Source organism: Desmodus rotundus, chromosome 7, assembly GCF_022682495.2.
Source record: "Desmodus rotundus isolate HL8 chromosome 7, HLdesRot8A.1, whole genome shotgun sequence".
Classification (NCBI taxonomy): domain Eukaryota; kingdom Metazoa; phylum Chordata; class Mammalia; order Chiroptera; family Phyllostomidae; genus Desmodus; species Desmodus rotundus.
The window spans coordinates 74,530,319-74,557,734 of NC_071393.1; the positions used below are offsets into that span (position 1 = coordinate 74,530,319).

General features: G+C 51.5%; 3 protein-coding genes across 3 annotated transcripts in view; 2 read left to right on the forward strand and 1 right to left on the reverse strand.

Moving 5' to 3' along the window:
- Positions 1-11,629: 11,629 nt before the first annotated feature.
- On the forward strand, positions 11,630-15,450 carry GCHFR (GTP cyclohydrolase I feedback regulator). The gene is made up of 3 exons (XM_024568110.4): positions 11,630-11,990; positions 13,698-13,792; positions 14,983-15,450. Exons 1-3 carry the CDS (start codon positions 11,955-11,957, stop codon positions 15,104-15,106), a joined length of 255 nt encoding a protein of 84 aa, XP_024423878.1. The 5' UTR covers positions 11,630-11,954; the 3' UTR covers positions 15,107-15,450.
- A 138-nt stretch (positions 15,451-15,588) lies between these two features.
- DNAJC17 (DnaJ heat shock protein family (Hsp40) member C17) overlaps positions 15,589-27,416 on the reverse strand; it is a 29,703-nt gene continuing 17,875 nt past the window's right edge. The window contains exons 2-11 of the mRNA XM_024567666.3: positions 26,772-26,841; positions 26,420-26,478; positions 26,114-26,201; positions 23,705-23,790; positions 23,362-23,458; positions 22,771-22,814; positions 22,260-22,334; positions 21,600-21,680; positions 21,026-21,136; positions 15,589-15,776 (exon numbers count right to left, since the gene is read on the reverse strand). Of these exons, the coding sequence (XP_024423434.1) occupies positions 15,654-15,776; positions 21,026-21,136; positions 21,600-21,680; positions 22,260-22,334; positions 22,771-22,814; positions 23,362-23,458; positions 23,705-23,790; positions 26,114-26,201; positions 26,420-26,478; positions 26,772-26,841 (834 nt within the window). The 3' untranslated portion in view covers positions 15,589-15,653. The remainder of the gene's footprint in view (positions 15,777-21,025; positions 21,137-21,599; positions 21,681-22,259; positions 22,335-22,770; positions 22,815-23,361; positions 23,459-23,704; positions 23,791-26,113; positions 26,202-26,419; positions 26,479-26,771; positions 26,842-27,416) is intronic.
- On the forward strand, positions 15,774-20,055 carry C7H15orf62 (chromosome 7 C15orf62 homolog). Its single transcript, XM_053927899.2, has one exon. It carries the CDS (start codon positions 18,126-18,128, stop codon positions 18,651-18,653), a length of 528 nt encoding a protein of 175 aa, XP_053783874.1. The 5' UTR covers positions 15,774-18,125; the 3' UTR covers positions 18,654-20,055.

Here is a 27,416-nt window from a genome sequence, read left to right on the forward strand (position 1 = left end):
CTCCCGCCCAACTTTTCCCCGGGGCGGGGCCGCACACTGGCGGGAAAAAGAAACGGAGTCCGAGGGAGAGGCGAAAGCTGATTTACTGGGGCGGAAGCCCGAGCAGAAACCCTGCGGTCTGGCCAGATTAGTTACCGTTTCTCTCCCGCCATACCAGATTATCTGCTGTTCCCAGAATATCTTTCTGCCTTCGCGTCTACTGTTGCTTCTGCCTAGAATAACCCATTCTCTAACTCCGACTTCATTTGGGCTTAATTTGTTTATGCATTTTTACATTTACTAAGCAGTAGACACTAGCGCCTTTTGCAATTCAAATTACAACAAATTAGAACAGATAAACTGATGGTTATTGGTGGCTGACCACAAGAGGTCCCTGAGTTCCCAGGGCCAGCTTTGTAACAGCTCTTACTCTGTACTTAAAAAGTCTTATCATAGATGCACACAACAGCGCTAATTATTTTTTTTAAATCCCACCTTCTTAAACCTTGCATTGTCGTTATTGCATTAACCAAGGAGAGGGTTATAAACTGTTTTTCCATTCCCAGAATGTAAATGAAAATTCATTCCTCTAACATTTGGGTGAGGCTGAAACGTGATCTCTGCTTAAATTGGTTCAGATGCCATTTCCGATTGTGTGTGTGTGTGTGTGTGTGTGTGTTTTAATCTGTTATTCCGCCCATAGATTCTTTTATCTTTTTATTCCTGACTTTATGTAACTTCTTGTCATTTTAGAAACTAAAAATACAGGATTTTATGGACTACAATTGTCAGCATTGCTTAAGAGTTAAAATTTAGTGACAGCCCAAATATTTAGATGCCCTCCTCCAATTTTTTTTTAATCCTCAACCGAGGATATGTTTATTGATCTTAGAGAAGAAAGGAGGGAGAGGAAGAGAGAAACATCTGTGTGAGAGAAACATCAATGGGTTGCTTCCTGTTTGAGTCCAAACTGGGGATCGAACCTGCAACCCTCCTCAAATTTTGATTAGATATTATATTAACTTACATTTTAATTGTGAGATATTTTACACATTAGTACATTTAATGTATATGTACATTGTAAATAATTTAGAAACAGTAAGGTATTCACCCCACAGCTTAGGGAATAGAACTTCAATAGTTGCTGTTCATTCTTAAGGATTTATTTCAATTGGTACCTCATAAAATACAATACGGAATTAATTATAATTGTCTTGGTTGTGAGAAAAGAAGGGTTTTTTTATATATTTATTGATTATGCTATTACAGTTGTCCCATTTCCCTCCCTTCACTCAACTCCGTCCTTCCCACCCCCTCCCTCCCACATTCCCCCCCTATAGTTCATGTCCATGGGTCATACTTACAAGTTCTTTGGCTTCTACATTTCCTACACTATTCTTACCCTCCCCCTGTCTATTTTCCACCTATCATCTATGCTACTTATTCTCTGTACCTTTCCCCCACTCTCCCCCTCCCACTCCCCTATTGACAACCCTCCATGTGATCTCCATCTCTATGGTTCTGTTCCTGTTCTAGTTGTTTGCCTAGTTTGCTCCTGTTTTTGTTTTAGGTGTGGTCGTTAATAACTGTGAGTTTGCTGTCATTTTTACTGTTCATAGTTTTGATCTTCTTTTTCTTAGATAAATCCCTTTAACATTTCCTAGAATAAGGGCTTGGTGATGATGAACTCCTTGAACTTGACCTTATCTGAGAAGCACTTTATCTGCCCTTCCATTCTAAATGATAGCTTTGCTGGATAGAACAATCTTGGATGTAGGCCTTTGCTTTTCATGACTTGGAATACTTCTTGCCAGTCCCTTCTTGCCTGTAAGGTCTCTTTTGAGAAATCAGCTGACAGTCTTATGGGAAGACCTTTGTAGGTAACTGTGTCCTTTTCTCTTGCTGCTTCTAAGATTCTCTCCTTCTCTTTCATCTTGGCTAACGTAATTATGATGTGCCTTGGTGTGTTCCTCCTTGGGTCCAGCTTCCTTGGGACTCTCTGAGCTTCCTGGACTTCCTGGAAGTCTATTTCCTTTGCCAGACTAGGGAAGTTCTCCTTCATTATTTGTTCCAATAAGTTTTCAATTTTTTGTTGTTCCTCTTCTCCTTCTGGTATCCCTATAATTCAGATGTTGGAACGTTTCAAGATGTCCTGGAGGTTCCTAAGCCTCTCCTCATTTTTCCAAATTCTTGTTTCTTCATTCTTTTCTGGCTGGATGTTTCTTTCTCCCTTCTGGTCCACACCATTGATTTGAGTCCCAGTTTCCTTCCCATCACTATTGGTTCCCTGTACATTTTCCTTTGTTTCTCTTAGCATAGCCTTCATTTTTTCATCTAGTTTTCGACCAAATTCAGCCAATTCTGTGAGCATCTTAATAACCAGTGTTTTGAACTGCGCATCTGATAGGTTGGCTATCTCTTCCTCGCTTAGTTGTATTTTTTCTGGAGCTTTGAAGTGTTCTGTCATTTGGGCCTTTTTTTTTTTTTTTTTTTTTTTGTCTTGGCTTGTCTGTTACTTAAAGGGGCGGAGCCTTAGGTGTTCCCTGGGGTGGGGTAACCCTGGTCACTGCTCCGAGACTCTGTACGTGGGGGAGGGGCCGAGAGGGAGCAATGGTGTCCGCTCCACTCTCCACCAGATCCCAATCACTCCCTCTGCTACCCACAATCAAATTGGGGCCCTCTGGTGCTGGTTCCCGAGTGGGTGGGCTTGTGCACACTCTAGGCCCCTGTGGGTCTCTCCAACGACCTCTCCTGTGAGGCTGGGAGTCTCTCCTGCTGCCGCCCCAACCCCCACGGGCTCTTTCAATCAGAGGTTTGAGGCTTTATTTCCCCTCGCTGGAGCCCTGGGTTACGGAGTCTGCTTCACTCGCCCGCCGTTCATCCTGGTTTATCTGTGTGCGAGTGTGGGGCTGCAGGGTGCTACCCTCAGCTCTGCCTGCCCCGCCACTCTGAGTCCGGCCCTCTCGGTCTATCTGTGCGCGAATGTGGGACCACAGGGTCTGCTAGTGGTCGGACTGCCTGCCCCATTCGTCTCACACTCCGCCAGTCTGGGTGCCGCCACTGCCACACGAGTCCTCTCCCCCCTCACCCCCGTGCCCGTCTCCGCCCCTCCTACTGGTCTGGATGAATATTTATTTTTTGTTTCCTTGGTGTCGGACTTCTTGCTGTTCGAGGAGGCACAGTGTGTCTACCTATTGCGCCATCTTGGTTCTCCAAGAAGGTTTTTGTTTGTTTTTTTTTTTATTTTTATTGTTATTCAATTACAGTTGTATGCCTTTTCTCCCCATCCCTCCACTCCACCCCAGCTGAACCCACCTCCCTCCCCCCAAGAAGGTTTTTTTTAATTATATTTTATTGATTATGCTATTGCAGTTGTCCTGATTTTTCCTCCTTTGCCCCCCTCCACCCAGCACCCCCACTCCCTCAAGCATTCCCTTCACCATTGTTCATGTCCATGGGTCATGCATATAAGTTCTTTGGCTTCTCCATTTCCTATACTGTACTTTACATCCCCATGGCTATTCTATAAGTACGTATTTTCACTTTTTAATCCCCTCACCTCCTCACCCATTCCCCCATAACCCTCCTCCCATCTGGCAACAGTCAAACACTCTCCGAATCTATGATTCTGTCTCTTTTCTTCTTGTTTGCTTGGTTTGCTTTTTAGATTCAGTTATTGATAGGTACGTGGGTTTGGGTTTTTTTTTGCCATTTTATTGTTCATAGTTTTGATCTTCTTTTTCTTAAATAAGTCCTTTAACATTTCATATAACAATTGTTTAGTGATGATGAACTCCTTTAATTTTTTATCTGGGAAGCTCTTCATCCGCCTTCCCATTCTAAATGACAGCTTTGCCAGGTAGAGCAATCATGGCTGCAGGTCTCTGCTTTTCATCACTTTGAATACTTCTTGTCAGTCCCTTCTAGCCTGCAAAGTTTCTCTTGAGAAATCAGCTGACAGTCTTACGGGAACTCCCCTCTAGGTAACTAACTTCTTTTCTCTTTCTGCTTTTAAGATTCTCTGTTTATCTTTAACCCTTGGCATTTTAATTATGATGTGTCTTGGAGTGGGCCTCTTTGCATCCATCTTGTTTGGGACTCTCTGTGCTTCCTGGACTTGCATATCTATTTCCTTCACCAAATTAGGGAAGTTTTCTTTCACTATTTTTTCTTTCTATTTTTTTAAGATTTTATTTATAGCCCTGGCTGGTGTGGCTCAGTGGTTGAGCTCTAGCCTATGAACCAAAAGATTTTATTTATTTATTTTTAGAGAGAGGGGAAAGAAGGGAGAAAGAGAAGACGAGAAACATCAATGTGTGAGAGATACATTGATTGGTTGTGTCTCCCACACACCTAACTGGGGACCTGGCCCACAATCCAGGCATGTGTCCTACTGGGAATTGGACCGGCGACCCTTTGATTCACAGGCCAGCACTCAACCCACTGAGCAACACCAGCCAGGGCCACTGTTTTTTCAAATAGATTTCCAATTTCTTGCTCTTTCTCCTCTCTTTCTGGCACCCCAATGATGCAAATGTTGGACCTCTTGAAGTTATTCTAGAGGCTGCTTCACTTTCCTCATTTTTTTGGATTCTTTTTTCGTCTTGTTATTCTGATTGGTTGTTTTTTGCTTCCTTATGTTCCAAGAATGACTTGGAACATAAGTCATTGTTCCAAGAATCATTGACTTATGATTCTCAGCTTCATCCAGTCTATTGTTTCCCTGTAAATTGTTCTTCATTTCAATTAGTGTATCCTTCATTTCTGATTGTATCTTTTTTTCTGCTGTTGAGGTCCTTACTAAGTTCCTTCAGCATCCTTATAACCAGTGTTTTAAACTTTGAATCTGATAGATTGCTTATCTCCATTTCCCTTAGTTCTTTTTCTGGAGTTTTGATCTGTTCTTTCACGCAGTCCTTCTTTCTTTGTCTCCTCGTTTTGGCAGCCCCCGCCCACCGCCACCCCCCCACACATGTTTGTTTCTATGTATTAGGTACAGCTGCTATGACTCTGTGTCCTGGTAGTGTGGCCTAATATAGTAGGTGTCCTGTAGAGCCCAGTGGAACAGCCTTCCCTATCATCCAAGCTGGGTACTCAAGGTGCACCCTTCTTGTGGGCTGAGTACACGCTCCTCTTGTAGTTGAGCCTTGGCTGCTGTTGAAAGATCAGTGGGAAGGATTTACCCAGGCTGGTCAGGTGCAAGGATTGGCTGTGACCACTTATCACTAACCTCCACCAACCATGGAGGATCAACTGTGCAGGGGCAGGGTGGTGGTGCTCTGATGTGGTCGGTAACTGTCCACTGGGTGCACTGGCCCTGGGGTTTCCCCAAGTGGTGCAGGCCAAAGTCAGCCCCCACTAGTGTTTTGTCTGGGCACCCCGCCTGAGCTGTAAAGCAATCAGAGATGGCTGCTACTTGTGCTGGGCTTGGAGATTCCCAGGTGAAGCCAAGCTGTGAATCTAGGCTGGTTGCCGCTAGTGTCTGGCCTGGGGCTCACTGAGGCCAGCTGCTGCTTGTTTGATAGGATTTAGGAAGTTGTGAAGCAGGAGCCAAGACCAGTCATTTATATTTCAGATGGAAAAGCAGCTTGGGTGGACATATTAGTTGGGTGGGTGGAGTCTCTAGGGATCCCCAAGGCAGGTCAGTGTTAACCAGGTTGATAGAATCTCAGATATGGCACCAGCTTGCCTGCTATGTTGGGGAAGGGTTTAGAAAAGGGACAATGGCCTCTGCTCACCTTGATGCCAGACACTTCAGTTTCTCCCTGTATGCCACTAGTGCCTTTCAAGCTGCTATCCTGGTGCTGGAGCTCAAAGGGAGTGAGTCTGAGTAGGTGACTCTGTGTATAGATTCTTGAAGAGGAACTGCTTAGGGCTGCAGAAGTTTCTTCCGCCAACTCAATCCCTGCTGGTTTTTGCAGCCAGAAGTTGTGGGGACTTATGTTCCTGGCACTGGAACCCTGGGCTGGGGGGTCTGGTATGGGGCTGGGTCTCCTCATTCCTGAGATATTCTCCCCAAATTTTTATCGATCACACATGCGTTACCAACCAACCCGTTCCATGTCTGTACCCTCCTTCCAGTCTGGATGAATGTGGATTCTTTAATTCTGTAGTTGTCAGACTTCCATTCAACTAAATTTCTGATGGTTCTGAGTGATGGTTGTTCTATATTTTAGTTGTAATTTTGATGCGGTTGTGCTAAGATGCAAACCATCTCTGCCTACGCCGCCATCTTGACTGGAAGTCTCCAAAAAGAAGGGTTTTTATGTTTTTATTCTCTATTAAACTTATTGGGGTAACATTAGTTAATAACATTATATAATTTAAAGGGTGTACAAGACTATAATTCAACATCTGCGTACTCCATTGTGTGCTTCCCCACCCAAAGTCTAGTTCCGTTCTGTTCCCATCCATATATTTGAACCCTGCAACCCACTTGGTGCTCTCCCCTTCCCCCTCCCACTGCAGTGACGCCACTCTGTTGTGTGTATCTACGAACTTGGTTTTGTTTTGTTGGTCTGCACTTTTTGTTTTATATTCCACATATGAGTGAAATCATAGATATTTGTCCTTTTCCTTTTGACTTATCTCACATAGCATAATACTGCCAAGATCCACCCGTGTTGTCACAAATGGCAATATTTCATCTTTTTACGGCTGAGTAGTATTCCATTGTCTGTATGCCCCACATCTTTATCCATTCCTCCTTCAGTGGACATTTAGAATGTTTTCCATGTCTTGGCTATTGTAAAGAATGTTGCAATGTGCCAAAAATAACATAAATGGAGCCACTTTGTTTATTTATTTTTATTGTAATCCTCACCAGAGGATGTATTCTCTGATTTTACAGAGAGAGGAAGAGAGAGAGACATGGATGTGGTTGCCTCCCACAGGTGCCCAGAGAACCCACGACGTTTCGGTGTGTGTCCTGGACAACACTGCAGCCACTGAGCCACCCAGCCAGAGCTATAAATGGAGCCACTTTTAAATAACATAAATGGAGCTTGAGCTGCCTTTCCAGAGGCACGTCTTTGCCTCAAACCTTTGGAACGTTAAACAGGGAAAATTAACCTTTGGACTGGGCCTAAAGCAACATTGTGGGCCTAAAGAACTTTTTGCAAAGATAACAAGAAAGCAAATATTCTGCTTACTGGACTGTTGAGTATGGACTGAAAATGTATTAATTTTTTAGAATTGTTTAGAATTAGAGTCACTTAGAATTAGAGTCATTGATTAGAATTAGAGCCACCAATTCTTATCTGTACCATAGAAACGTCTCCTTTCTAGTGCTGGCCAGCGTGGCTCACTTGGTCAGAGTATTGGCCTGCATACCAAGGTTTGCAGGTTCTATTCCCCACCAGGACACATGCCTAAGTTATGGGTTTGGTCCCCATCAGGGTACATATGAGAGGAAATCAACCAATGTTTCTCTCTCCCTCCCTTCCCCTCTCGCTAAGCTCAATAAACATGTCCTTGGTGAGGATTAAAAGAGAGAGAGAGAGAGAGAAGAAAAAGAAATGCCTTCCTGTGGTATTAATATTCTATATTTTGCCATGTATGATGCACACATTTTGCCCAATTTTTTGAGGGAAAAATAAGGATGATCATTATACATGGGTAGTACTAATTCCATATCTATATAAATGTTTTTAATTGTTTTATTTATGCTTATGTGTTAAAAGTATAACTCTAGAAAGCAATAATGATATCTGTATCTGGAATACAATAATCAGTTTTGTTTCTAAATATAAATAAATAAATAATTGGATTAAAAAATTAAAATGGAAGATTTTTTTTTCCTGAAAGTTTGGGCCAAAAATATGGGTGCTCATTATACATGGCAAAATATGGTAATTGCTCCCCTTCCCATTCTCAAAAATACCCCTCACCTTTGTCTCCTCTGTTATCTGGCCTTCTGCCTGAATCACAGCTTCCCCAGGAGCTATTCTTTTTGATCTCAGTGAAAGCTTGTTGCCTCTCACTTTGGCCTTTTATTTTTAGGTTAAGTGTTTTCATATTAAAAGAATGTTTTTAATATCCTTTTCCTTTATTTTTTCTTATTTTTTCTGAACTAAGCATGTATAAATTTTTCTTCTGTAATAAAAAAATGTTAACTTAATTTTGGAGGGAATAGAGCTTCATTTCCTCTGGTAGAATTAATCTTTTTATCTTCCTTTGCTTCTGAAGCTCTGTTACCCCATTACACTTGGTCCCGTGATCGTTGCTTTCTGGTCTGTCTGCCTCATGGGACTGCTCCCTGCTCCAGGACAGAACCCATGGCTGCCCGTCTTCTTGTCCTCTGTGCCTAACACAGCTCTGATGCAGAAGCCGCCCATAAAAGCTAAACAGAGGAAAGAAAGAAGCAATCATCAACATCAGGCCCGGCCACTTGGACGATGCTTTCATGATGAAAAGCTGAGTTGTGGAAGAACAATTTCTCCTGTTTACAGGGGAGGAAGACCTGCCAGATAAATAGACTCTGGCAAGAGGCGAGGCCGGATGGGCAGACCAAGCGCAGGAATTCATTTCCCCCTGGATATTAAAGATGTTATCTGGCAGGCATGAGGCTGCCAGGGCAATCAGGGGGAGGGGTGGGGGTGATTCTGGGTGAAGCCCTCTATCTCAAGCTGCATCTGCAGACCAGTTTTGCAAATGTAATAAAGCCAGAGCAGCCTGAGAGATGCAGTGCCCTTCCGTCGCCTCCGCACTTCTCCACAGCTCAGCCTGAGAGAGGGAAGCAGAGCACACGGGCCCCAAACTCCTGTCCTGCCCTCTGACCAGAACATGACCCCTCATCTACCTGGCTCTCCCAAGTGAGGTGACAATAGTCAAATGCCTCGGGACAGCAACTTTCAACCCTTGTGCTGCAAGAATTTTTAAAACATGCAATATCTGACTATTCAGTCAGGGGCACTGACCTCTTTCCCTTAGACTGTCAAATTGAAAAAATGACAACAGGTCTGAATAAAAGGTGAAGAGATTAGCCAAAAAACATGTATGCATAGCCCGTGGACACAGACAACAGTGTGTTGAAGGCCAGGGGAGGGGGACAAAGTGAGGGAAAATGGGGACATCTGTAATGGTGCCAACGATAAGTAACAGTAATAATAAAAAATTAAAAATGACAACAGCCAATACAATAGCCACCTGGTATGCATGAATCAAAAATATAACTTTTTTTTCAGACTGGCAAAAAATATGTTTTTTGGTGTCCCACAGAATTTCAGTGATTGGTTTACGTGTGCGACGAGATGGAAAAGGTTGAAATGCGCTGCATCGGGGTTGGACGCGGTCCAGCCAGCAGCCCGAGGCAGCAATTTTCAACCTTTCCCATCTCACGACACATATAAAGTAATTACTAAAATTCTGCAGCATACCAATGTGCATTTTTTGCCGATCTGACAAATAAGAGGTGTAATTTTGATTGATTTACAAAAAATATATAATACAAGTAGTAATTACCTACTCTTTTTGCTCCAAAGTGAGTTTTTAAAATATCAGGTGCCTATATGTGTGTATAAGGGTTTCTAGTACCAAGAATTAACCAACAGGCACAACCTTATGTGACGTGACCAATAAGATGCAGCTCCACTATATGACTATATATTGACGGCCAAGACAGGGCACTCACACCCGACGGCTATTGCTGTGCTGGCTGTTGTCATTTTTAAATTTGACAGTCTCAGGGAAAAGAGGCCAGTGCCCCTGACTAAAAGGTCAGGTATTGCATGTTTTAAAAGTTCTTGAGGCTCACGGGTTGAAAAATCGCTGCTCTAAGGAACTTGACATTTTAAAAAGTGTTCTTATTTTTAAATTGTTCTTATAAATTACTTAATAGCTACAAAAGAATATATATAATACATGTCTTTCCCCATCCTATCCCTTCCTCTGCTCTCCAAGATAACACCTACTCTGAATTTACATTTATCATTCCCTTAATTTTCTTTATAATTTAACCACCTCTGTTTGGTTGGTTGGTTGGTTTGGGAGAGGAGAAGGGAGGGAGGAAGAGGGGGAGAGAAGCACCCATCAGCCCTGACCAGGAAGCAAACAGGCAACCTTCCTTTCACTTTGCCAGAGGCCGCCCCACCAACTGGGCACACCGCTCAGGGTGCTGTTATGACTATTCTCGTACCCGGTGAGTGTTCCTGGGGTTTGTGTCGGAGCGACGGGCTGGTTCACAGGGAATGCATGTTTTCAGCTTTACCGGATCTTGCCAAGTTGTTTTCCAAGGTGCAAGGCAATTGCATCAACCAGACTTTGCATTCCCAACAGTAGTGTTTCAGCTGTCACATACATTCACCAATTATCTTCACCAATACTTGATGTTTACTTTTATTCTGGCAAATCCTTAAAACAGTGTCTCATTGTGGTTAAAAATGTAGCTTAATTTGCATTTCTGGGATTTCTAATGATCTTGAACATCATGCTATATGTTTATTGGACATTTTCATTCCCTCTTTTGAAAAGTGCCTATTCTAATCATTTGCCCATGTTTCTTCTATTGATTTATCTTTTTCTCATTGATTTGTAGTTCTTCATATGCCCTGAGCATTCATCCTTTGTCAGTTTAACAAATCCTTTGTTAATCATGAATATGTCTGTCTTCTCTCTCGCTAATTTGTTAACCCTGGGGGGAGGGGTAGAGAGTACGGAAAATGAATTAGACCACAAAGAATCCTGTAGAAATACAACTTCCTATTGCCCTTACAGCTCTCTTCGTATCTGTCAAAGTGCTGGAGACGGAGCATAACCCATGAGCCCTTCAATGAAGTCAAGATTTTTCAATCGCTGGGCTGGAAAGTTACAGACAGTTTCAGTTTTGTTTTGTTTTTTTAAAGAACCAGTCATGCCCTGGCCGGGTGGCTCAGTTAGTTGGAGCGTCGTCCATACACCTGGTCAGGGCACATACCTAGGTTGATTCTGGGTCGGGCGCGTACAAGAGGCAACCCATGGATGTGCATCGATATTTTTCTGTCTCTCCTTCCCCCCCCTTCCTCTCTCTCTAAAATCAATAAAATATTGAGTGCGGATTTAAACAAAAAAGAACCAATCACAATAAGACCAAGAATGTTGAGTTGTTAGATTTTGCTACAGCCAGATGACGCACGGAGGTGAACTCGCTGCCCTCTCACGGGTGAGCGGTGCGGGAGAAGTTGTTTATTTTGCCCTGGGTGTTGCCTTGTGCTCTCCGCTTGTGCCACCTGTCTCCAGCTTCGCGGAAAGCTCTCCAAAAGGAGGGTCAAATTCTGTTGGTTCAAGTCCCTCCAGGATTGGCACCCAGCCAACCGCTCAGTTCCTTTACAGGTTTACCGATTGCATCCCAGAAATGCAGGGGCCAGCCGCTGTGCTAGGAATTAGTCAGGGGGGCGGGAATGCGCAGCGCTGGAGAGGCGGTACTTTGGCTGTAACCACAGGCTCTTACCCGCGTCTCACTGCGCCGAAGGAGCCTCTGGAGAACGTGTCTTCAGGACTGGAAGTGGGATCCACTAAAATCTTTAGAGGCGTACCTGGGTGCTATGGGCTGGAGCGTGGGAGGCTTCACTGGCACGGGGTGGGGGAGGGGGTGAGGACACCAACCGGACTTTAGAACCTGTTACTGAGAGTGTTGCAGTAAGAGGGTGCAAAGTCAACATCCGCATTTGGTGCCTTGGCCCACTGTAGAAAGGGAGTCTGGCGGGTCACCCTAGCTTCCAGGCCACGAGTACCGGAGCAGCCCCCCACAACCTGCACCCTCTGTGTGCGCGGCCCGGGGGCAGGGGCGGGCCCTGAGTCACTGGTGCCGGGGGCGCGTCACGGGTGCCCGCTCCTGATTGGACGCCGCTACGGTCTGACCAGGAGCACTGGGGGGTTGGCATCGCCAGAGGCCAGAACGGTAGGGACTCGGGGTGGTGGTGGCAGTCCTGGAGCCCCAGGGCTGGCGTCGGTGGCAAGCCCGAAGCCCACGTCGGGAGCCTAGCTGGGTCGCGCGCACCATGCCCTACGTGCTCATCAGCACCCAGATCCGCATGGTGAGTAGCCCTGCCTGACCAGTGGAGTTGGGGCCGGGCCTGGGCACCCGGGCTGCGGCCGCATGTTGGCGCCTCCCTGCTGGTCAGCGTCTGGGGGTGCTGGTCTGCGAAGCCGTCCGGAACACTCCCGCCCCAGCCCCGACCGCTGGCAGGGAGGCTGGGGATCGGACTCTGCTGGGCTCCCCGGACTCTGACCCGCCCGCCGCCTTCCGGGCCTCGAAGGCCGCCAGGTTCCTGCATCCCCGCGCCCTGCGCGCGGCTGCCGTCCTACCTGTCCACGGGAAACCCTGACCTCACACGTGCAACACCCACTGCCCTACACAGAGCCTCTCCGCATGGGGAGTGGGGGGAGTGGGGGGAAAGTGCAAAAATCTGAGGGAAAGAGGTTTGAAAAAGAAAAGGACGTGCTAAGAGGCTACACCACCTATTCCAAGTGCCCAGCCCACCCGCAGCCGCTAGCTGCACCCTTAAGCCGTCCAGGAAGAGCTGCCCCTGAAGCATTAGGAAAGGAAAAGAAAGACCTTCCTGCGCACGAAGAAAGGAAGGGGAGACCGTCGCCCATGAGGTTAGAGGTGGGAAGAACACTATTCAGGAGTCACAAGTCGTTTCCCTTCTCCGGGCGCAGTTTCCTGGTTGCCCCAAGGGTCTCCGTTTAGCTGCAGAGTGATATGATTTGGTCCCCAGCTGGACAGCAGGTCGCTCCTCTGTCCCTTCTCACTTCCAGTGCGGGGGTGATTCAGCGGAGGGTAAGCAGCCTCCTGGGAGTGAAGGAAAGGGTGGACTCACCACGTGACAGGAGACAAGAGCGGTCTCAGCAGTGCCCTAGGGCAGTGGTTTGAGAACCAGTCGCTGGAGAAGTTGTTAAAATGTGGAGTCTTGGGCCCCTTCCCAGACCTCCCCAAACACGGTAAGCCTGGGGTGTGGGAATTCAGTGGTCCTCGGGTGATTTTTAAAAAATGTCAGCTTTATTGCTGTATAATACACATACCATAGAAGTCACCAATTTTACAACTCAGTGGGTTTTGTGATGTTTTTTTTTAGCATACTCCGAGTTTTGCAACCATCACCCTAATAAATTCTGGGACATTCCTATCACCTTAGCAGTCACTCCTCATTGCCCCTGCCCCAGTCCCCCAGCCCCAAGTAACCACCGATCTACTTGCTGTCGTAAAATATGGTCCTGTACCTGGCATCTTTCATTTACATAAGGTTTTCAAGGTTCATCTGTACTAAAGGAGATATCAGCACTCATTTCTTTTTACTGCAAATAAGATTCCATCATATGTCTATACCGCATTTTATTTATCCACTCAGCAGCTGAAAAGCTTTTTGCTAATTATGAATAATTAGCTGTTACAAACATTATTGTACAAGTATTTGTGTGGACAGGTGTTCTTTTCTCTGTTCTCCAGCTGGTTCTGATACCTGCCAAACGGTGGTGGGTGGTGCCTGGCGTGAAGGTGTCAGTTAACTCAGGCACTGCCCGGCTCAGCTCGGAGGGGCTAGAGAAGCCTCACATTGCTTGGCTGGGTCATTGACTGGCCTCACCCTTTGCCAGCTTGTTCTCAGCCCTGAAGTTCCCTCACCAACCCCTCCAGCCTTTACCTGCCACTGACTCAGTGCCATCAGGCAATGAAGGAAGGAGAGTCGAGACCTTCCACCTCTACCTGGCAGCCAGCCAAGCAACCACTGTTGCTTACTTTGCAGGAGGTGGGTCCCACCTTAGTGGGCGATGAACACTCAGATCCAGAGCTGATGCAGCATCTGGGGGCCTCAAGAAGGGGTGTCCTGGGAAACAACTTGTAAGTAGTGGCATTCCTAAGTATCTTCTCACTGGCCCCCAGACCAGTCCCTGCTCCCTTCACACACCACCAAACCCAGCGGCCACGCCACTGCCCAAACTCAGAGCCCCTCTGCCTGCCTCCCGGGGCTCTGCACCCTTGTAGGGCTGGCCGGGCAGGTCTCTAGCCTCACAGCCCCCCACCCCTGCCCCAGGCTTGCTCTGAAGGCTTTCCCACTGGCTCTCCCTTCACAAGAGAGACCAAGGACAAAGTCCCAGGACAGAGTCTAGTTTCCTGGATATAGATCAATGTAAGTGGACTGGTCCTTGTCCTACCCCCGTTCAAGCTGGACCTTCTCAAGGCAAAGAAAGGCAAAGAGGAAAAGGTTTGTCTTGAAGAGCCATCTGATTAACAAAGCTAAGCCCTAGAAATGGAGCAGGCAGCTTGGGTCCTACTTCCAGCTCGACCAGGTGCCTGGGGAGTTGGCCACTTCCCTTGGCATTCTTCTCACCAGTTCCAAGTCTAAGCAGTGAGAGCTGCTTCCTTTTCTGCCCCTCCCCACCCCCTGGCTCCACAGGCTGGAACTCCTTAGAAGGGTCCCCAGAGTGAGTCCCAGTTCAAAGCGGGCAGCAAAGGAGTGGAGAGCTCTTGCCAGCCCCTTGGGTCAGGGTTGGAGCCGCAACCCTATCCCTTTGCCATGAGGCATTTGTCTGGAGATGCCCAGCTTGGGGCTTGAGCCCTTTATCTACTTGCTGGCTCTTTAGAATTCATTCACTCTGAAAGAAGAAAAGGCAAGCATTCTCTGTGCCAGGGAGAGACACCCAGAGCCAGGAACTGTTAATGCCACGCTGGGCAGCAGGAGGGCCAGAGGCCTGGGTGAGGACCTTGGGGAGAGCAGCCGGCCCCCCCTGAGCAGTGCGGCAGGTGAGGGCAGGCGGGGCTGTCAGCCGACCAGTGCGTTCCAGTCTTCCGTCATCGGGAAAGCCACTTAAGCCCTCTCAGTTCTGTCATTTATAAAGTGAGAACAATCAATGAGCCTCCTCAGGTTGTTGAGAGGAATAAATGAGACAACGCACAAGAAGTGCTTGGCAGGGGAGGGGCCCAGGCTCGCGCACTTAGCCGGGGAGACACCAGCCAACCAGTGAGGCACCAGTACGTGCGTCCCTCATCACCGTGCAGCCTCTCACACTGCCCCCTCCTTCCATTCACAGCCAGGAGTACTATGTCAACGACCCCCCTCGGATAGTCCTGGACAAGCTGGAACGCAGGGGCTTCCGTGTGCTGAGCATGACCGGCGTGGGCCAGACGCTGGTGTGGTGCCTGCACAAGGAGTGACTCAAACTGAGGAACGCACAGGGCACCCCTTCTTTGGTTGCCAGGGGCCCCAATCCCAACCCCCACCTCACTCACAGCCCTGCCCCTCTTCCCAGATGGTCGGTTTTCCTGGCCCTAGCATCACTGGGCAGTGAATGGCCTTCTTTGAAACCTGCCTCAGCAGGGGCAGGGTGAGCGGGCCTCTCGCCCTGGTGCTCCCGGCAGCCCCTCCACCTCCCAGCTGGCTGCAGGGTCCTGGAGGGTGGGCAGAGGGGCTAGCAAGAGCCAGACTGCCCTTGGCCAGGAGCAATGGTCCAGGACTGTGTAGCTAGTCCAATAAAGGGCCTGATGAGTGTTGACCCTAAGCTGTGCGTGCAGGGGCTCTCACCAAGTGCACCGCCTCCCTGAGGGTCTGTCCGCCGCAGCGGAGGGAGGGCCAGGCAACCAGGGCCGCAGTTGGACAGGCCAGCGCCCTGCACCTATGTAAGCGATAGAGGCAGACCTTTAAAAAAAAAAAAAAGTTTATTGGTGAGGGTTAAGAAAAAGGCTGTGGTTGGCAGAACCGGAGCTATGTGGGCTGCCCCAGGTTGTCCTCCTGCTGCATTTGGGCAATCAGCTGCTGCCGCTCAGCTGCTTGGCGCATGCGCATCATGACGAGGCTTTCGTAGTCCCTCTCGGACACCACTGAGCCCTGGGGGACAGAGGAGGGACAGGGAGTGGTCAGGGCACAGCCCCACAGACTCAGAGGACAGGGCCTCGGCAGAGCTACAGTCAAGAGTCAAGGAAGAATGATGCCCAGGAAGGGAAGGAGCCTGGAGCAGCCTGCAACCCCAGTCCATCCATTTCTTCAGAGCCTTTGGCCTCCAGGCCGGCTCCTCCACCCATGGCCACCAGTGACTGTCCCCACCGTCCCCCTCAGGCCCTGCACATCTGCAGTCAACTCCGGTTCGTCTTTCCCAGGTTGTTCGCTTCCTCATGCTCTAGCCAGGCCCCCATCGCCCTTGGTTTCCTCTCAGCCCTCTGCCCCACCGCTCTGCTGCTGACAGGCTGCCAGCGAAGGGACGTTGTCAGAGGTTCAGAAGCCCACTTTGCTCTGCCAGGCAGAGGTGGCAGCACTGCTACCTCGCAGCTCCCCATCCTCCTGTGGTCTGGCCCCTGCTGAGGACGCAGAAGGAAGCCCTACCCTAGACAGTCTCAACCAGCCCCACCCTGAAAAAGAGAAACAAGCGTTAAGGCTGGCTTGCCTCCTAAAAATACACACCAGGGTTCCTGGAGGGTAGGGCTGTAGCCTTTTCTTTTATGATCTTGCCAGCAAAGTGCAGGGGATTAGAGACTGCTGCATTTTAATATTCAAAAGAATAATAAACAACCACCTCAGCGGGCCTGGGCCGAGGGGTGGAGAAGCAGCTAAACAGTGCCACGAGCCCTGAGTGGCCAACCCCACGCCCTGATAAGGTCTGTGGTGGGAATGAAATCACTTCCTCCCTTGAGGCAGCTGGAGCCGTGGGCAGTGTGAAGCCCACCTTACGGGGCCCAGAAGCAGGCCGGACCAGGCGCTGCAGAGCAGGCAAAGGAGCCGAGCCCTGTCCTGTGGCCTGCCAAACTGGTGCACTCTCATGGAGTAAGTCGGGAGGAGACAGTGGTGGTCAGTGACCCAGAGAATAAGAAGGGAGTGGCTGGGGTTAAGGTGCCAGGCCCTGGCCAACTGGTTTGGAGGAAGGGGTGTACAGAGCCAGGAAGTGTTATTCAGCCCCGCCCCACTCCTCTCCCCTGGGCCAGAGTTCTGAGGAGAGCCAGGAGAGACCTTCCCAGCCAGGCCCAGAGCGCTGCTGACAGTTCAAGGCAGTCCATGTGGCTCAGTCCCCTCCACAGAGGAGGGGCCTCAAGTGAGGCCAGGGCAGCCCAGGGGGAAGGACTGGAGCACGTGGTAGGAGGCAGCAGGACCCTGCCCCTCAGCTGCTCTCCCCTGCCCTGAGGCCATCGGGTAAATGCGGAAGAATGAGGAAACCCAGCAGCCAGACTGAGTGCCAGGCCAAGGGGAGGGCAATTCTCTCTCCAAGGTAATAGTGCTCTGCTGAGAAAACTCAGAGTCACCCTGGCGTACCCTGAGCCCGGCCCTGGAAAGAGCCGGCCCTTTACTGGCATGGGGCTGCTCCCTGTTAACACACCCTCTGCCTCCTTCCCCCCATACCTGTGGGCTCCGCTAATGAAGGCCTGTCACCAGGCCCCAGGGCTGAGTCACCCACACCAGCAACAGGTCTCTTCCTTCCCTAACAATTGTTCCACACACCTGCCTTTCAATTAACTGCCACCCTCCCTCAGCTCCTCCCTCCCAGACACGCTGGGGGCTGGGCAGCTGGGCCACCTGCTAGGGCCCCGGTGGCGGGGCAAAAGGAGACAGTGTGGTGACACAGAAAGCAGGGCTGGCCCCAGACCAGCCCCCAGAGGAATCTTAAGCTCTCCGGTGGCCCTGGGGTGTTGGCTACGGCTGCTCCAACCCCTGCGTGCGGATGCTGCAATCACCTCAGAGCACGAAACCCCGGCTTCCCACCTGACTGAGTCAGCTGAGAACAACACACCTCCGTGCCACACACCGGCACAACCAGCCAGGCACTCAGTGCAGGCAGGGTACCCGGCGGAGAGCACCAGGGGCAGGGAGAGAGGGAAGAAGCACAAGCCGCTCCTGCCGGCCGGGAAGACCTGTCTGTCTCCGACACCCCTGGAGCTGCTCTCACTCTGGCTTCAGAAGGGGCTGCTGCTGCGTCTTCAGGTCTTTCCACTGCCCTATCAGGTAACCAGGCGGCTCCTGTCCCTCTGGGAAACTCCAGACACCAGGAACTCACAGCACTCTGCTCTACTCTTCCTGGGACCTGGTCTCACCACCCAGGATGCTGGCCTGAGGTCTGTGCTGGGCGGAAAATGGGCAACCTCTGCTGAAGGTCCACGGGGGCTGTCTCCCACTCTTTGTTGTTCACTGGGACCAGATGCTCCCCAGCCACTCTTGAACTGGACTTCTGAGGTCTGCTGGCAACCTAGGTCCATGGAGACCTGGCGGAAAGGCTCCTTCCGCAATGCTTCCTTCTTCAAGCGGCTGAGCCTGGGACGGCCTCGGCGACTTCGGCGGCAGGGCAGCGTGCTCAGCCAGGCCAGCATGGCTGGCGGGGACCATGAGGAGTACAGCAACAGAGAGGTGGTCCGGGAGCTTCGAGGGAGGCCGGATGGCCGGCGCCTGCCTTTGTGGGGAGATGAGCAGCCCCGGGCCACACTTCTGGCCCCACCCAAGCCCCCGCGCCTCTACCGAGAGAGCTCCAGCTGCCCCAACATCCTGGAGCCCTCCCCTGCCTACACTGCAGCCTACTCGGTTACCCTGCCCTCAGCACGCTCCCTGGCAGGCCCCCTCCACGAATACTCTGAGGAGGACCTTGTGGATACGCCCCCCTTCCAGAGGACACCTGCTCCGGACCTTAATGACCCCTTCTTCTCCTTCAAAGTGGACCTGGGGATTTCACTTCTTGAGGAAGTTCTACAGATGCTGCGGGAGCAATTTCCCAGTGAGCCCAGCTTCTGAATGGGGTGAGGGTGGGCAGAGGTGTGGTGACTGAAGAGCCGAACGCCTGGGGACCCAGGAAAGGAAGGTACAGTTGTGGATTAAGAAAAAGGTGGGGACAGGAATTTGGGGCCCTCCCTGCCCTCTGAGTCCTCAACAGTCCTCCAGGTCACCCCAGAGTGGAGGGCCAGAGGCAGAGAGGCAAGCTGGACATGTTGTGAGCCCTGAAGGGCGCTGGCTGGACTGGCAAAGGGAGGCCATGCCTGCAAGTCCAGGGACCAGGCAGAGGCCAGCAGAGGGGGTGGGTGGCACAAGGGGTGAGTCAGAGAATGGAGGACACACAGACTGGACAGAGCAGATGGGTGACACCCTGCCCCAGCCGCCTCTGAGGCTACTGTCAACAGAGAGAGGTTACAGGACAGGTCTAGACTAAAGTGGTCCAAATCAGGCCTAAGAGGGAAGGGGGGAAATCTGAGGAGAGAGAGATGGGGCAGCCTTGACTTTGTCCAATGTGGTAGCCACTAGCTACATGCAGCTGTTTACATTTAAATCATTGAAACCAAGTAAAATTAAAAATTTAGTTCCTCAGCTGCACTAGCTGCATTGCAAATGCTCAATAGGCCACACCTGACTGCGGGCTACCACACCGGGCTATGGAGAGTGAACATCGACATTGCTGACGGCAGCTGTACTGGAGAGCGCTGGCCTGGAGCACGGCCCGCGGCCAGCAAGGCATGGTGGGGGAGGTGGAAGCATGCAGGCCTGCAGCAGCAGGGAGGGGTTGGCGGCGGGAAGAGCGAGGCATGTGCGGATACACTAGCACTTAGGAAGAAAGCCACACAAACCATTAGCAGGGAAAGGTGCAGGAGAGACTCCAGCTGCCCACACAGCGGCCCGGGGCGGTCCCAGTGCCTGAGGAAGGTGGCCTGAGGGACTGCAGGCGGAAGGCACTGACAGGGTGTAATGGGCTGCTTTGGGGAGGTCCCAGAATTATTGCTGAGGGGAGCCCTTGGGAAATGCAGCAAGAACGGTGGCAGCTCTCCCTCCGTCCTGCTCCCTGACAAGAATGAAGGAGGACTGGACACAAAACTCATGATGTTACCATGAAGAGGCACAGCTGGTCTCCAGAACCCTCCACCAGGACTGCGGAGCTCCACCCTGTCTAAACCCTCTGCAGAAGGGGGCCTACCACCCAGGGGTGAGCCCCCTCGGTCAAGGCCACACACTGTGTTACTGCCCCACACGGTGGCTTGGCCAGAAGACTTGAAACCAGAGCTCAGGTTGGCTGGACCAGGTGGTTCTGAGATTCCAGGTGTGGCAGGGGGAGCAGGAAGCTTTGATGCGGACTGCCTCCACAACTCCCCATCTCCTATGTGGGTGTGTCCAGAGGAAAGGCTCCCCTCTGGATGCAGGAGCTAATAAAGAAAGTTCTGTGTGACCGCCTATGGAAAGTCGTCTAGGGCTGTAAAATGCGGGGACGTGGTGAGGGAATGAGCTCTCTAGGGAAGGATCTTGAGCTGGGCTCAGGCCAGCTCCTTGTCTCCCTCTGTCCAGGGTCTGGGACATACCCTGAGAGAGCTTCCCGCTCTCATAGCCAGGGGAGGGGCAAGTGGGAAGGCAGGGGTGTGGTGACTGAGAGCAAAGGCCTTGCGCACCGACCCACCCACTGAGAGGCACTGTCTCCCAGAGCGGGTCCTCAACGCATCAGTCTGAGGCTCCCACACAAACCTGCAGGCCATTTCAGAGAAGGGAGAGCTCTTGGCCTAGAGGCTCTGGCCCACCAGAGTGAGGGCAGGTGTGATCAGGGCCACCGTGTGTGTCAGGGGCGGGGTGGGGGAGGGATGCTACACAAAAGCCCTCATGGAGCTGTGGGGACAAACAGCTAGTGCTGAGAGGCAGCAGCCGAAGCCTCTGCTTCGCCAAGAGTCAGGCGCCCAGGCCGCAAGCACCCTGGTGTCAGTAAGGAAGCTAGTGTTACTCCTAAGGAGGGGACAGTGCCTCTGCTCAGCAGGACAGACACCTGGAAAATGAGTCGGGGACAGAAGCAGCTGTCCTAGTCCTCTGCCCCTTCCCCACGGCACCAGGTTGTCTCAGTGCCAAATGCTTCACACTAAAACCAAGCAGCGTGCGGGCCAGAACCCCTTCGGGTGCTGACGAAGGTCCCCAACAGGAGACCGGGATGTGGGCGGAGGTCTGAGAATTCTGTGTGTAGTGGGGCCCACAGGCCTTCGCAGGGAAAGGGGTCAGCGCGGGATCACGGCCTCCTGCTCTGGTTGGTGGGCCTGCCAACCTGACTCCATCAGGACGACCTGGGTCTATGAGGAAAGAGCCCAAACAGGAAAAGGTCCCCCGAATCCTGACCAGGCCCACCTGTGTGAGGCCTGGTTCCTTACCTGTGCCAGTCCTGGGTGGCTGGGGCCGTCCCTGCCCTGGGGCCGTCCCTCCAACCAGGAAATCTTCAGAGGGTTATCGATCAGGCCCACTTCATTCTGGACAGCCAGCTCCTGCCAAACACAGCATCCAGTTAGTCCCATCACTCTAATCGGCTAGGGAGTGGCTCTCTCTACTCCCACAGAAAGTACCAGAACCAGCAATCTCATCCTCCAAGCAAAGCTGAACCACCTTTCCTTTGGCGTACCGAAGCTCTGACACTCCTTGTGGGTGAGTGGGGGTGTAAGCCTTCTGACTGGGTAGGTGGACAAGGGGGAAAAGCAGGTGGGGCCACAGCCTGGAGGTCTACCAGCTCCGACAGCAGAGGGGAGGGTGTGGAGCCAGGCAGCAGGAAATGGAGTTGGCCTGTGCTCCCCATTATCCTGGAGCACTCTGCCGCACATCCCTTGGCTCTGAGCTGGCCCAGAGGTTCCCTGAGAGTGTGGGTACCTACGCTCAGGGAACCCACAGAACTAAGTCCCTACCCTGGAATGGCAGGGCTGGCAGCGGCTCCCCAGCGCCTCACACAGCACTCACCGCAGCCTTGACAGTTGCAAACTCCACCACGGCGGTGCCGGCCTTCTTCCTGGAAAGCACCAGGCTGAGCACCTCTCCATACTGTGGGGACAAGGGAGGCCCAGCTCACTCCAGAGACAAGCTGCCGCTGCCCTGAGGCCCGTTGCAGCGTGTTTAGCTGGGGGATTACTTCTTGTTGCCAGGTTTCCGGAGGGAAGATCACAGATGGGAAGGAGAGCGGAAGATTTTTTTCCAGGAATGCAGAAGAAAAGCAAAGGAGAGTTGGGCCAAGGACAGGGACTTGGACTGGCAGTCACAAAGCTGCCTCAGGGACCAAAGATGGTGAAGAGAACAGGGCTTTTGCACCAGATGCCCACCTCCTCTCGCCCCACACTCAGTCAAGGCCTCTGCTTCTAAGGACGGCAGGGGCAGAAGTGGGCAGTGCAGATGAGACAGGCTGGGGGTGGGGCCCGGCAACACAAGTGAGAGCTGATAGGACATTGACCATAGGACAGTTTAGCCTCGCCCTAGGCCCTGTCCAGCCGGGGCCTAGGGCGAGGCTAAACTGTCCTATGGTCAATGACAGACAAAAGGGCAGGTAGAGATGTTAGGGCAGGTGAGGCATGGAGACTCTGGGTCCGGACCGAGGCGATGGGAAGGAGGGGAGTCGGCAGGGCAGACCTTCTGAAAAAGCCGCAGGAGGACATCTGTGGAGTAGCCGCTGTCTGACCCATCCTCCTTGCACTTCCACTTGAGCTGGAAAGACAGCAGCAGGCATCACCACAGAATTCCCACCTCTGCCTGAACAGCGTACCGGGCTTTACAGACTGAACAGACTCCTTCCACTAATAACCTAGGGAGCACCCCTCAAAAATGTGTTCCCCTTGCAAATGGACAAGCAGGGCGGCCTGCTCACCCGTAGCCCCATCTCCAGCCCCGTCAGGTGCTCTCCTGGAGGGCTTCTTGGCAGTGCCGCCTGCAAGTCAGGGCTAAGGGCAGCCTCCTGTGGTGGGCACTGAGAGGCCCTCCTAACCCCCGGGCATGGGAGATGGAAAGGTGTGGGAGGTGGTGCAGGCTCCCAGAGATCCATGGCCCCACCAAGTCCCACCAGAACCCCTTGAGCCACAGAAAGCATGTGTTCTTGCGCAGAGGAGGCAGTGCCAGGTGACCTGCGGGTTCCCATGGGGCTCACCTTTAGCTTGGGAGTTTCTTTGCCTTCAGGATTTTCTGCCTTTCCTAGGAAATTTGGGGAAATCAGTAAGGTAGAGTATGAGGAGAGAGTTCTCCCAAAGGAGACACATCCCAGGGCCAGAAGGACCTAGAAAAGGTCACTCCTGACCAAGGGTAGTATCTGACCGCTGCTGAGGAGCCTGGTGGCGAAGGTAGAGGCAATTCCACTGCCATCCCCAGGAGCTGCCACCCTGGGGCAGGCTGCCCAGCTGCCTGCTGGAGGGCACGGTCAGCACTCTGTCAGCACGAGGCTGTGAGTGCCTCTGGGGGCAGGGCGCAGAGCGACAGGCCACACCACTCTACTAAGACAAAGTATCCCAGAGTCCTTCTCCTGGTGACCTGCTCCAAATAGAACCAGCCTTACTTGTGACTAAGACATACCGGCCCAGGAGATCTAGGGCAGAATGAAAAGCAAATAGGCCCCAGAGAATTGGTAGGAGGAAGGGACAGGTGGCATGCATCCGAGTGGGGTGCCACCAGGGTTCCAGCAGGCGCAAGTTTCTACAGAGAGCTACCTCAGAGTGGGCGGCAGATGGAGGTGAGGGACTCTCACCTCTCAACCTCTGCTCCCGTTCCTGGCGTATCTGTTCCTGGATCAGCCGCTGCTGTTCCTCCAGCTGCCGGGAACCCTCCTCTCGCAGGCGTTCGATCTGCAGAGCGGGGGTTTGAGGGGTGACAATTCTGTGCAGATCCAATTCCAGGTTGGCTCCCCTTGTAAAGGTCCCTGGGAGGTTCCACCTGTAAACTAGGGCTCAGCAACCTGCGGGTAGGACAGAGTACCCAGATCCCACAGAAGAAGGTGGGAAGGGTATGGCCTCCCAGCCACCACAGCCACCTAAGCCCACCCTCCCCCACCTCGTAGAGGTGGCCTCAGGCCCACACGCCCGGAAGCTCACCTCCTGCTCCAGTGTCCTGGTGCTCCGGCTCTCCTCCTCCTCCTCACTGCCCTGGGCCTGCGCCTGCCGCTCCCGGGCCTCCAGATCTAGGCACAAGGGTCGTGTCCCAGTGGCTGGTCTAAGCAGTTTCCACATGGCCTCACACCCCCAGCCCTGGCTGCTTCCCCAGTCTCACACAGGATGAAACCATAAAGTAACTCTGCCCCCTCCCTCCATGCCCATGTGCCCTCAAATTAACGTCCATTACGAAAAAGTCGGAGCACAGAAGAAGTGTAGGCTCCAGCGGAGTGGCCAGGGTCTGGAAGAGTTAAACCAGCTCACACTGACCAAGCTGGCTCTCCGATCAGCGAACAGGGCATGGGCGGGTCCTCTGGTCAGCAACCCCGGCGTGTGTCAGGTGCAGCAGGGAGTGGGGCTGCGGGCCTCCGTCCCTTGGTCTGGCACCACAGCCTGACCTGCGACGTGCTGTGGCTTTGATGTGTTTTCCGCCCCTGAGCCACACCGTCACTGTCTCCTTCACTTGCCCCTCAACTCACATTTACCAAGCCTCGCTGTGAACCCGGCCACAGCAGCTCCAACAGGGATGGCAGGTTCTGTGTGAGGACAGAACCCCAGGCACGAAGCCCTGCTTGTGACCCTGTTCCAGGACAGCTGCTGTGACAAACCCTTCTCTCAGGCCTGGGATTCGTTGCTTTTTTTTCTGTGCACTTTACTTTCCTACGATCTCCAAGATTTTTTGTTTGTTTTTGGTAGAGAGGTGGATGCCTGGAACAGTATCTGTACATATTATATACGTGGATATCAAGTAAGCAAGACAACAGGGAGAGAATTGAGTGAAGAATGCCTGAACCAACCTTACTGGGGTGAGGAAGCTGATTTACAGCCATGGTTACAGCACTTGGTAAATTACTAGAAATCACTGAACTGTACACTTGAAATGAGTGGATATTATAATATAAAAAATATATAACTCAATAAAACTGTTTAAGAAGCAAAAGAACGCCTGAACTGTTGAGAGCTAGGAAAGAGGGCTGGGCAATTATAAGCATTGCTAAGCAGAAAACCTCTTGAAGGTCACTAGAATGGATGGGGAAGAGAAACAACATTGTCAGCCATGATTTGCAGAGATTTGAGGGCTCATCCTGAGTTATAGCCAACTAGTTGGTGGGCCATAAAATTTGAGGCGCCAGTCTCATCTTAGGTTGAAATGAGGGTACAAATTAGGTAAGACAGATGGTTCTTATCACAGGAGACAGGGGTTCAAAAGAAAATTTTAACATCTGGTTAATGTCCCTCCAGAACCAAGAGCTATGCAGAGATAACAGCAACCCCGGCTTTTGTAGCTTGCTTCCTTGCTTGTTTCGCGCGTATAAAAGAGCTAGCCTGTAAGCGTTTGGCACGACTCCCCTTTGCAGCCTTAACGGGCACCCTGGGAGTTCGCCCCTGCGCAGGTAAAAATAAAGTACCATCTAAGTGCACTCCACACATCTCCATTTGATTTTCTGCTCGCGTTCGGGATACAACAGAACCTCTTTGGATCCTTCTGAGGGGACTTCTCAAAATGCAACCACTGTGCAGAAATGTGGCTGGTGTGGCTCAGTGGGTTGGAGTGCTGTCCCGTGGACCAAAGGGTCACAGGTTTGACTGCCAGCCAGGGCAGACACCAGGTCGCTGGTACGATCCCCCTTCCGGGTGTGTATGAGAAGGCAACCAAGTCAATGTTTCTCTTTCACCTCGATGTCCCCCCCCCCACGTCCTCGGGCGAGGGTATAAAAAGAAATGAGGCTGGGGCGAACAAACAGACCCAGGATGGCATGGTGAGCGAGAACATGGACCCACTCAGACTGCGTGGGTTGAAGTACAGCTCCAGCAAGTCCTCATCCTTGCTGCCTTACCTTCTTTGTCCCCCAAAAATGGGCTTAGTAATACCCACCCTTGGAGCACTGTGATAATTAAGAGAGATAATAAAACATTTGTCACAGCGCTTAGCTAACAGTAAATCTAGCCATTGTTATTACCCCTGAGAGTGTCCTTTAGGACCTACCCCTGAGAACAAGGTTCTCCTGGAGCTGGGGCCAAGAGGCTTTAAGTTGCTGCAACAGAATGAAGTTCTAAGAAGAAAGGTGAGGGAGCCGCATAAAAACAGCCCAGGGAGCCGCAGCTGGTGTGGCTCAGTGGATTGAGCACCAGCCTGCAAACCAAGGGTCACTGGTTTGATTCCCAGTCAGGGCACATGCCTGGTTGCAGGCCGGGTCCCCAGTGGGGGGCATGTGAGAGGCAACCACACTTTGATGTTTCTTTCCTTCTCTTTCTCCCTTCCTTCCCCTCTCTAAAAATAAATAAATAAAATCTTTTTTAAAAAATGGCCCAGGGAAACCACAGGCCACCCAGCACCAGGATGTCACCTACCAAGCTTTACTTTCTTCCTTCTCTCATCTAGCTTCTGGGTCCTCTCTGCTGCCTGCTTCTTGGCTTTCCTGACCTTGTCATACGCAGCCTGGCAGGAGAAAGGAACACGGGAACAGTCAGCCAGGGAACAAGCATACGGCCCAGCCTCCTTCCCGGCCCCACCACCAAGCCTCAGAGCCACTGGGAGTGTCTCTAGGCTGGGACAGAAAGGACTGTGCTTCATGGCAGAGGGCAGAGGACCAAGACTGGAGTACCACGGTGGTCTCTGACCACGGGGACAATTCAGGTAGAGGAGGATGTGCTCACCCTGGCCGCAGTGTCGGTCAGCACCTCCAAGGCCTGAGAAAGCTGGTGGAAGAGGTCGGCTAATCATAAGGATCAAAAAACAGAGAGGGGAAAAATTAAGTTAGATTCAGTGATGATGCACTCCCTCAGAAAAAAGCACCTCCAAGAAACCACAGGCAGGCAAAAAGCTGACATCAGCAGGTGACAGACAGCAACGAAGGGTGAGTGCATCAGCAACAGACCAGACACCTCTGACACCAGGAGCCACGCCAGGCGCTCCAGCATTCCACAGCACTCCCACAGGGGCGCAGGTGGCAAAGATGCCGTGCGCAGGTGGCTGGCCTCCTCTTCCCCATACCTCGGAGAGTCTCACCTGCTCTGGGATTATCTGGATTTTTGTCTGGGTGGCAGGAAAGGGCCTTCTGTCTATATGCCTTTTTCACCTGGAAGAATCAGAAGACAAAGTCATTCACTTTCCCTAACCCTGGATGAAGAGGAAAACCTTGCTGAAGTGATAAGGGAAATCCAGAAAGTGTTCCCTATCCCTAAAAGAGAGGCTGTTGGCTCCCGCAGTGAAGCAGTCGCCTCACGACCACCAAGGAGACTGGCAGTGGACGAGGCAAAGGCCGTGGAGGGAGCCCACTGCTGCCTGAAGCGGAGGGGCTGGGCCTACTCCATGCAGGGGTGTCAACTGGCTCCTGGCAGGGGCAGGTCCTCCACTGCCACCTGGGAACTCGCACTGGCACACACTCTCAGTAGGCATGTGAGCTGGGGCAACATTTCTGGAGGAAAATTTTGCCATCGAAATTTAAAAGGTACTTTCCCTTTAACCCATTCCTAGGAACTCAGACTTACAGAAGTGTGCCGACATAACACAAGCGTGTCCACTGCATTAGCCCACACTGCTCACATTAGCCCACACTGGCACCAGCCGAAACATCGACAGGGAGATCCAGTAAAAAAACTGTGATAGATGGAAACCTATATGTGCTGACTAGAAAGGCCTCCAAGTCATCAC

Coding starts and splice junctions, on each gene's coding strand:
- GCHFR (XM_024568110.4), top strand. CDS start 11,955: ATGCCCTACGTGCTCATCAGCACCCAGATCCGCATG. Junction 11,991..13,697: donor TCAGCACCCAGATCCGCATG/GTGAGTAGCCCT, acceptor CTTACTTTGCAG/GAGGTGGGTCCCACCTTAGT. Junction 13,793..14,982: donor GGTGTCCTGGGAAACAACTT/GTAAGTAGTGGC, acceptor TTCCATTCACAG/CCAGGAGTACTATGTCAACG.
- C7H15orf62 (XM_053927899.2), top strand. CDS start 18,126: ATGGAGACCTGGCGGAAAGGCTCCTTCCGCAATGCTTCCTTCTTCAAG.